Raw genomic sequence first — 10,479 nt, 5'->3', positions numbered from 1 at the left:
TATTTTCTCTCTCTCTCTCTCTGGTTGGGAGTCTTGTGTGTTTGCGTGCCTTTCTCTGTCTCTCTGTGGGAACATGAGGTCATTGTTTCCATGCCCATAGCCATTTGTGAAGTGTGTCTTTTCTCATCATGCAGGTCTCTGTGCCTTTGTTGGGTTTGCATGTGTTTGAGGCAGGTCATAGTGAAGACTGGCACGTGCCGCTGCTGTACTCACCTGACGAACGATTCAAACTGAATTTAAACAAACCCGGTTGTTTCATTTGCTTTCATCTGATCCCAGCTTTGTCTGTTATATTGCACTATGCTCTATTCTATTCTGTTCTATTCTATTCTATTCTATTCTATTCTATTGTATTCTATCAGAATCCAGATCAGGCCCAAATGTTGACAGCAGAGACTGGCCAGAAATTAGGAATGGGAAAGACAGACAGATACAGAGATAGAGACAGGTATTAACACAACAGGTGACATCAACTTCATATTCACACATTCATGTACACTCTCTCTCTCCCTCTCTTTCTCTCTCTCTATCTCTCTCTCTCTGTAGGAGATAATGGATCGTATTTATAAGAATGTGATGTTGAAGGTGGAGGAGATGAATGCGGTGCAGAGGACTCTGTTTATTCTGGCCTATAATTATAAACTGGAACAAATCACTAAAGGCAACAGCGCTCCGCTCTGTGATAGGTAGACCACACACACGCACGCACGCACACACACACGCACGCACACACACACACACACACACACACACACACACTCGTACACACTAAACATACACAAATTCATAAACTTACACAAATACGCAGTCACATGCAAACCAAACATGTACGAACATATGAACTCAGACAAAGCTCATTCCCTTATGCAACACCCCCCTCCCTGTGTCTGCCCAGGCTGGTGTTTGGTAAGGTGCGTGCTCTGCTGGGAGGTAAAACGCGGGTGCTGTTGTCGGGCGGAGCCCCCCTGTCGGCTGCCACTCAACGTTTTATGAACGTCTGTTTCTGCTGCGCCGTGGGACAGGGTTACGGCCTCACAGAGACGTGTGGGGCAGGCACCATCAGCCAGAGTAAGGCTCCCTCTCTTACCTTTAATTACAGTAACAACATAGGAGCCCCGTGATGTCATAACGGTCGCTATGGAGTCTCCAGAGGCCGGCAGAATGTTCAGTGTCATTCCCATCAGTGCAAGGTCCAGCTTCCTGTACAGTGGGACGGAGTGGTCTTTGTAGAATTTTGGAAAGACTTTTTTTCTTCATTTAGCATTGTCCTGGATCTGATCCTGTTTTGTCTGTCCTGTTTGCAGCTTTGCTGATTCTTCTGATTAGTGATCAACAGAATGAGTGTAGTGTATGTGGTCTTAAATTTAAGAAACGTAACAGATGTGTTAGATCACTGAGTAAGTGAAGCGTCACACTAAAGCATTGTCTTACTCCATCACAGTTTCTTAAAAACATATGGCTCTCATTATACAAACTGTCAGAGCTATCTGTGGAAAAGATATCTATGGAAACCGTTTTCTTTTCAGAAAAAACATTAAGAATACGGTCATATCGAGCATATGAAAATGTGAATCTTTGAACAGATGAAGCAGTATTTTAAAAATGTCTTTGGAGAAACTTTCTCAGCTGCGTCTTTCTCTGTCTCCGACACAGTTTGGGACTATAGCACGGGAAGAGTCGGAGCGCCTTTAATCTGCTGTGAGATTAAGCTGAAGGATTGGGTTGAGGGTGAGTCTATTCACACACACACACACACACACAAGCACGCACACAGCTATGACAGCGCTGTCAAAGTTCAGCCATCCATAATGTGATATCTGTGACCATGTGTGACAAAGTGGAGGGTTGGCAGTGTTACAGTATTACAGAATGAAAAACACTTCGGAGAGAGTGTATGACCTTTACAGACAGACAGTGAGAAAGTGTTTAGTGAGAGTGTGTGTGTAAGAGTGTGTGTGTGTGCACACCACTGCGTGTGTATGTGTGTGTGTATGTGCCTGTATGGATGTGAATGTGTGCACATGCGTGCGTGCCTTCGTGTGTATGTGTGTGTGACCTTGTAGGGAACTCATCGTCAACAGCTGTAATTAATCCACTCAGCTCTGAACAGCTGTATTTAATCCACTTAACTGTGTTCCTGTTAGATTCCAGCTGTTCCATTCTCCCCCCTATTCTATTCTATTCTATTCTGTTCTATTCTATTCTATTCTACTCTACTGTATTCCAGTCTAGTCTAGTCTAGTCTATTCTAGTCTGTTCTAGTCTATACTAGTCTGTTCTAGTCTATTGTATTCTATTTAATTCTAAATAAGGCTTTTCATTTTATATATTTATTTTATTAGTTAGCTACTTTATGAATGGGTTAGTGAATGAGTGAGTTGGTTAGTTAGTTTGCTTGTTAGTTAGTTAGTTAGTTAGTTAGTTAGTTAGTTAGTTAGTTAGTTAGTTAGTGAATGAATTAGATTTTGAGTTAATTAGTTAGGTAGGTAGTTAGCTACTGCGCTATGTTGATCATTTACTATCCTGGTCTAGATCTTTGTATTATAGTGTCTACAGCCTGTTTTACCCTGGTCTCAGATGTCTGTGGGATCATATGTGACACTGACGTGTTGTAATGTCTCCAGGAGGCTACAGAACCTCTGACATGCCATACCCACGTGGGGAGATCCTGATTGGTGGACCTAACGTAACCATGGGATACTATAAGAACAAGCAGCAGAATAGTGAGGACTTCTCAGTGGACAAAAATGGCCAAAGATGGTTCTTCACTGGAGACATTGGAGAGTTCCACCCAGATGGCTGCCTTAAGATTATAGGTGTGTGTGTGTGTGTGTGTGTGTGTGTGTGAGAGAGAGAGAGAGAGAGGTGAAGGTAATCTATAAAACTTTAGCACCTCTACATTGTCATGACTATGTCACTGAATTAAACTACGTGCACTGAACTCATCATGTAACTGAGACAATACACCAGAGCCAATAAAGCACTAAACCATCCCTGAGTGGAGCTGGGGTGGTCAGAGAGAGTGTGAGAATAACACCTGACCCAGAGGCCTCAAGACTGATCCAAGCCATGGGACCATACTCACATATTATACACTCCTCAGAGGAAACTCTCACCAATTTTTCATCTTTTATCTACTGTATGCTTACTCTAAAGCAACTCAACCAGACCAGATGTGAGACATTGTTATTATTCCTGTGGGTTTCCTGCTGACATAGCTAGACATTCAGCCATAACAGCTGGGAGAACTGATTGCCCCAAACCCCCCCCACCACACATACACACACACCAGGTTCCTTTAAGATAAGAAAGTGATAGTGGAAAGGATGACAAAACAGGGGGAGCTTTTTCTTTAAGAAGATTTGCGTTTGGAAACCTGTTTTGTAACGTATTGCGTCACAGTGATAACGCACAAAAAGGCCTCAGACAGACATTAGTAACTGCTCGTGAATTTTAATTGCTGCATTCCAATACCACAGTGACTGCTGCAGTTTGATTAAAGGGATGTGAGGTTGATCAGACATTTTTCATGGGTGTTTTGTTGAAGATGCTTGGCTGTCCAAGGCCTGCCTTGCTCCGAGTGCGTCGGTCCTTGGCCGTTTGTGCCGACGTGAGGGTTTGCAACGCGTGATGAATGGCCTTCGTTTCACTGTAGACGCTTCCAGTGCGTTATAATGTCAGAGGTGTTCCTGGGAAGTGTTACTAAATGGCTTTTCTTTGAAAGCTGTTTCACTTTCCCTTCCCAGAATCCCTCTGTGCGCCTTTGTACAGTGTCCTGGGAGCTAAAACATAAACTGTGTCTGGTCTCTTCTGAACCAGGGTGTGTGTGTGTGTGTGTGTGTTTGTGTTTGCTGGAAATGTAAGAAGCTGTGTTTTCCATCTTTGTTGACAGAGGTTCCATTATTGTGAAACCTGACATTTCTAACCTTAAAAGTCTGCCAAATTGCCTCTCTCTCACGTACATGCACTCAGTGGATCTGTGTCTGCTGCTTTCTCTCTCTCTCTCTCTCTCTCTCTCTCTCTCTCTCTCTCTCTCTCTCTCTCTCTCTCTCTCTCTCTCTCTCTCTCTCTGCAGACCGTAAGAAGGACCTGGTGAAACTGCAGGCAGGAGAGTACGTCTCTTTGGGCAAAGTGGAAGCCATGCTCAAGAACTGCCCTCTTATTGACAACATCTGTGCCTATGCCAACAGGTACCATAGCAACCTCGCATTGTTGCTAATGTGCCATTGAGTATCGCTTCAACACTGTGTCATTGTTCCTATGACAACAGGTACCATAGCGTGTTTTGTTACTCCTATGCTGCAACACCTACCTTAGCAACCTTTTCTCATTGTGCCTATGTTAAGTAATATCATAGCAGTATCATAGAGCTATGACGTGAGGCTGTCATAGCTGTAATCAGAAAAGCTATGAAGCTATGAAAACAAAGAGGCCATGATGACGACTGACTGTTCCTTTTAAACAGGACGTGGGTCCTCTGTCTAGTGTCCTGTGTCTGATCTCAAATTATCTTCCAAGCTTTACATGATATCCCATCTACTCTCTTACAGACACATGGAACCAACTGATCGATCTGTCTCACATTTCCCTCTTTCCAATTTATTAAACATCAACTAATCAACCAATTTCTCTCTCTCTCTCTCTCTTTGCTGTAGTTTTGAGTCATACGTGATTGGTTTGGTGGTGCCCAATCAGAAGCAGCTATTGGCTCTGGCAGAAAGGAGACATGTCAAAGGTTCTTGGGAGGAGCTGTGTAACAGCCCTGTGATGGAGGAGGAGGTGCTTAAGGCCATCACTGAGACAGCACTCGCAGGTGACACACCCAATCAAAACGAGAAATGACTTTTTCACAACCAATGAGAACACAGCTTTTAATTCAGAATTTATATACTCTGTCCTGCCACTCAGGTTGTTTTTAGTTTGTTTGTTTGTTTTGGGTTTTTTGGTTTTTTTTAAGATTTCCTGAGATGTCAAATGTAAGGGTTATGATAGATATCCTGATCTGATTTGAGAAATTTCGCATTTCTATGGTGCTGCAAGTCTTGATTTGACATACACTGAATGATACATTTCCTGTTCCTGTATCTGTATGTGTGTGTGTGTGTGTGTGTGTGTGTGTGTGTGTGTGTGTGTGTGTGTGTGTATGTGTTCGCAGCCCAACTGGAGAGATTTGAGATCCCGCTGAAGATTCGTTTGAGTGCAGAACCCTGGACTCCAGAAACGGGTCTAGTGACAGACTCCTTCAAACTAAAACGCAAAGAGCTGAAAGCACACTATCAGAAGGACATTGAAAGGATGTACAGCAGCAAGTAAAAAACCTTACTCGCCATAGCATCCTGTCAGCCAATCAGGGTGAGGGAGATTGTTTGGACCTGTGTTAAACTTAAGGAACAGAGGCTGCATTGCAATACTCTCACAAAGTGAAATACTCAGAGTATAGTTTAGAAAACATGTCCTCGTAAGACACAAATGAGTCATTGTAGGACACAAAATATGTCCCCGTTAGACACAAATGTCACACATTCACCACGCACGACCAATTTCATTACTTGCACTAAAACTCTCTGTTGAAGAGCTGACCTCCTATGACATGCTAAGGCAAACTTCCAAAGGCGTGATGTTTGTAGACAGCCCTAAAATCTGCTATAAATCTGCCTTGACCTGGCTGGGAATGAGATGGAAAAGTCTTAAGTTTCTGCCATGTTCCAGGCTCAGGGGTTCTCTTTATCCCAACACATAATTCTTTTATGTAATCTTACATCTTGAGCAAAGTTTGATGGGGTTTGTAGTCCCAAGTGTGTAGGAACCATGGCACTTATGAATTTAAAGACATGTTGTTGATTGGATTTGTAGTTCCAAGCCAATTTTGGTCATGGGATTTGTAATTCGAACAATTTGTGTTGTGTTGCTCCATGCAAACTCCAGTTTAGTTCAATCTCTGTGCATCCAGAATCACAAATATGAGAGAGATTATGTTTGGAAAAATTCTATTTAAGACTTTTAAGTCTATTTTAAAAATCTATTTAAGACTGCTTTTTGTTCATTGTGTTGTTGTTGCTTTTTCATTGTGTTAATCTTGTGTTAATGTCTGATCTGTCTGAACCTGAGAAAGACAGAGTATGCATAATGAACCAATGAATTCATTATCTCAGAGACCGTCTAAAAAATACTAATCTTAATAATTAAATAAACTAAGCCTTGATTTTTGCACTTTGTACCTCAGATTCCAGTAAATCCTTCTTAGATTAGGATTTAAGATTAGGATTTAGTCACAAATTGGGGAGTGAGCAGTAGCTCAAGCACACTCCAAAGAACACAATCACTCATTGGCTGATTTCAACGTCATTGGGTGACTGAAGCATTTTCATTGGCTAATCTCATCACCTGCTGGACAGGAGGAGATTCTCTGGTTTGTTTCCTTTCAGTTCTATTTGAAGTGTTTTGCATAGTGTTGATGTTGTGTTGTTACTGCCAATAAGATGAATTGGGGTGGCTGCTATCAGAGGAAGGGCTTGAGAGATGTTTGGAGAACAGTCAGTCGTTCATTTGGGTGAACATCAAACATTGATAGTACATAGACAAAAACACCGCGTCACCAATTCTGACCTCTTGTCCTACCTCTAAGAAATTAGGTTTGAATAGTTAGCATCTCAGTGTTGTAGCTGTCTCCTATAACATATAAATAAACTCTTAACCCTGTTCACTTTTCTGCCCATTGTTTTCATATTTCATAAATTGTGATGGTAATTAAAATTTTTTTTTTTTTAAATAATTAACTCATGGGCTTGTGATCACTTGACTCTCCACAGGAGTTGGCTCAGGAGGGGATGATGGTTAAGGCTACGTCTTAATATTCCGCACAACCAGTTTTAACATTCTGAAGTTTCCCCGCTGTTTCTATTCAACAGTCAAAGCCTGTTTAAATACTGAGTGAGATCTGAAAGAGACCTATTTGTACTTTGATCCTTCGACTGCTATGTCCTGAGTTGAGAGAAGTATTCTTGACTGAGATAAATAGGCACGGAAAATGGGCAATTTATACGAGTCTATGAAGTGTTTAGATAGGTAATATTTTAGGATCAGGGCCATCATGGAAGACCTTGCTCATTCTGACTATTCCCTTGATTGATTGGAGGAGAAGACTGATGGAGAAATGTCTTTGAACCAATCAGAGGACAGATGGAAGTAGGACAGAGAAAGGGAGCAAGAAGATTAGGTCGGAAAGACTTGAATTTGCGCGCGCGCGCGAGTTTTCTTTTCAGACAGAAAGTGTCTCTGTTCAGTCTCAGAGAAAGCACTTTATGATGTCAGCTGAGAGCAGCCATCCAATCCAGCCTTTATTTATTTGTAATTTTCCTGAGAAACGATCTGATGAAAATTAAATAAAGGAACGTCTTTTGGCTACGTGCTGTTGATTTGAGTCTGATTAATTCATTGACTGTAAATCAAATAGGCTATGTTGTTATTATTAATGTCGGTCCCAAGCCAACGTGCAAAAAGGCGTTAACATCATATTTGATTAAATTCTATTTGATTATATTTAATAACACTCCCAGTATCCAAACCGTAGACTTTGTTAATGACATTTTCCTAAACGGCTGACGAGCTCACCGCACGCACGGAAGAGCTCCAGTTGGTCAGAAGCGGCGGTACCGCTCCCAAACATCTCGTGAAGCTCCCAAGTGGGAGAGATAAATGGTTTAACCCGTCAAATCCACGCAAAAACAGTTCCTAGGCGTCAGAGAGGGAGTGTCAGATGACGTTATGGACTTCTGTACTGACACTTAGTTGAACTCAATTCAAATTAATCATCAGTGAGAAACCTCGCTTTATGATTAGAGACGAAAAAGTCCACTGAGTGACAGTCGAACTTTGTTAGATCAAACTTAATGAATTTAGGAGGACCGTAACATTTTGCTTTTACATTCTGTAATGACTGCCACTATTATAACATGCTTGTAGATCTGCATCCCTTTACGTACATAAGGCATTATGAAGCCTGGAAAGACACTATCTGCTGTTCATTCACCATCAAATTACAATTACACATATAACTTCTCCGATACACAACAAATCCTTATGTGTGGATGTAGCACGGGGAGAACCTTTTTTAAGCATGATATTCGTCCGTCGGAGTTAGTTGTCAGAAGCACTGGTAAAAGAGGGAAAAAAAGACTTCTCAAACGACCGAGGGTCAGAACGCAAAGCAGGCCACTACAAACAATGCAACTTTGCAAAACGAAAGCTCCAAACGCTCCACAGGTAAGCCTGACTCTACATTTCATTATACACCAGATTAATGCCTAATGTGTTTAGTCAGAGGAAGACCAATAAAATCATGTGAAAGCAGGGGGCCAGGGGAGGGCTACGATTTGATTTAGGTGTCAATTATTAGTTTACTAGGTTAAAGGACTGGAATTTGCATGTTCTCCCCCTGTTTCTGCGTGGGTTTCTGCCAGGTGCTTCGGTTTACTTCCACCATCAAAGATATGTATGTTAGGGTTAATACTGCTGTCAGTGCCCTTGACCAAGAACCTGGCAAAAAAGAACTGGAGTTGGTCCCCAGGCGGTGCGCTGTACTGCGGCTGCCCACTGCGCCTAATGTGTGTGCGTGCTCACTGCTCCTAGTGTGGATGGATCAAACGCACACTAGGAGTAAAAATTTCACTGCTCATCATTCCTAGTGTGTGCGTGAGACAATAAAGTACTTAACTTACTTAACTTGACTGAAGAAGTTCACTGAGACCTTTTCCGGTTTAAACTTATACATTGCAAAAAACCCGGATAGGTTGATAGAGGAAGCATTTTGCAGTTTTAGGTCATTCACCCCCTTTAAACAATGATGTAAATATGTGTACCATGCCATATGGACAGGATATTCCATGTAATGTGTTACAGAACCACAATTTTCATTCATTATGTTCTTAATTTGCCATAAATGAGCTGGGGGCAATAAAGCAGATGTACCCATACAAGTCTTGACTGGCTACAGAATTTAAGGATATCCCTGTTCCTGTGTACTGAGACTTCGGAAAACTTCTTGAGAATGCGTTCCCTACTCGACATGTCTTGGATTCGGTTCAGATTTGCCGAGAGACGTGATAGTTTCGAACACTCGCCCTTTGCCACAGATCTCTCTGGCGCGTGTCCACTGGCACAAACTGGAGCGAGGCCGGAGCGCTGGCTTCTCGGAGTCGTTGCCCCCCCCCCCCCCCCCCCCCCTCCGCCAACCCCCACGTGACGTGTGCGACACGGTGGGGTCGGTATTTAAAACCAGCCACAGCTTAGAGTTTCCGTTAGACTGTGGACATCAGTACCAAATGATCTGAACACTGCGCTGCCACGTTGTTAAAAGTTTACCGGTAAGTAAAGTGACTTCTAGGTCCATTTATGCACAGTTGTTTTTAATCACTTTGAGGTATCTGAGGAGGGGATCGGTTTTTAAATAGATAAAAAATAAAAAGTTTTATTTTCCCGCAAAAAAAGTTTCATTTGTCCTTTTGTTCCCTCGCAAAGTTTTAATTTTAAGGAAAGATTTTTGATATTTTTATTTTATCTTGTATGATGGGTGCTTGACCCAGATGAACTTTGTGATGGAACTCTTGTTCAAATCTTCAGAAAGCTTTATTATTATTATTATTTCTACAGCTTATAAATGTTGTCTGTTAACATCTGTCATGGTTTTGTAGGTCTGCCTTCCTGCTCAGACAATGGAGCGCGGAAGGAACGCCACGACGTCTGATGAGCTCGCGCTGCAGACCTTGGCCGGTGTTTCCCAGTCTGGTGGGAGTGATGGTAACGCGTACCTGTACATCCTCATTGTTATGTCCTTCTATGGCGTCTTTCTCGCAGGCATCATGTTCGGCTACATGCGCTCCAAGAGGCGTGAAAAGAGGCGGTCGAACATCTTCACGCGGCTCTTACACGAGGAAGAGCGCCGCGAGTGGGGCGTAGGGCAGAAGAAACACAGCTTCACCGTTCCCTCTCTTTCGGCGCTCTGCTCCACGCCGGTTCCAGCGCCCGTCGGCGTTACCGGCCGGCCTACCGGCCCGTTCTGCGAGGGCAGGGTCCTGGCGCCTCTAGCGTGCGCGCTATGCTCGGTGGAGCAGAGTAGCGTTAGTTCGCTGTGTTCGTCGGCTGACGTACGTTTCGCCATCGAAGAGGAGTCGGACAGCGGCACGGCTGAAGGGCTCGAGGAGTCCTTGAAACAGAGCCCCGAGCACAGCGACGGATCAGCGGAGAACCTAAAAGACTACATGAAAAATTAAAACAAAGACATTTCTCTTTGTACTGCTCTCGGACCAAGAGTCAGTCAAAAAGTGTATCACTAAAACCTATTGACAGGCTGCCGAAGAGGCAGTTAAAGACTGTTAAAATGCGATGTTATAGATTACTGATGCTTTCAGTCAAGTCTTTCTCGTTGTAAACATCGTATCCATTTGCCTGGAACCAACTTGAAACTTTGAAATGTTTTAATTC

At 42.9% G+C, this 10,479-nt stretch overlaps 2 protein-coding genes across 2 annotated transcripts in view; both read left to right on the top strand.

The window, feature by feature from the left end:
* Positions 1-5,313, top strand: part of acsl3a (acyl-CoA synthetase long chain family member 3a) — a 19,067-nt gene extending 13,754 nt beyond the window's left edge. Inside the window, exons 8-14 of the mRNA XM_030778771.1 lie at positions 547-686; positions 896-1,068; positions 1,654-1,728; positions 2,625-2,816; positions 4,076-4,190; positions 4,656-4,813; positions 5,156-5,313. Of these exons, the coding sequence (XP_030634631.1) occupies positions 547-686; positions 896-1,068; positions 1,654-1,728; positions 2,625-2,816; positions 4,076-4,190; positions 4,656-4,813; positions 5,156-5,313 (1,011 nt within the window). The remainder of the gene's footprint in view (positions 1-546; positions 687-895; positions 1,069-1,653; positions 1,729-2,624; positions 2,817-4,075; positions 4,191-4,655; positions 4,814-5,155) is intronic.
* Positions 5,314-9,710: 4,397 nt separating this feature from the next.
* On the top strand, positions 9,711-10,268 carry kcne4 (potassium voltage-gated channel, Isk-related family, member 4). Its single transcript, XM_030776817.1, has one exon. It carries the CDS (start codon positions 9,711-9,713, stop codon positions 10,266-10,268), a length of 558 nt encoding a protein of 185 aa, XP_030632677.1.
* The last annotated feature ends 211 nt before the right edge of the window (positions 10,269-10,479 follow it).

Source organism: Chanos chanos, chromosome 6, assembly GCF_902362185.1.
Source record: "Chanos chanos chromosome 6, fChaCha1.1, whole genome shotgun sequence".
NCBI lineage: Eukaryota > Metazoa > Chordata > Actinopteri > Gonorynchiformes > Chanidae > Chanos > Chanos chanos.
This window is presented reverse-complemented; position numbering and strand designations above follow the sequence as displayed.

Coding starts and splice junctions, on each gene's coding strand:
- kcne4 (XM_030776817.1), top strand. CDS start 9,711: ATGGAGCGCGGAAGGAACGCCACGACGTCTGATGAGCTCGCGCTGCAG.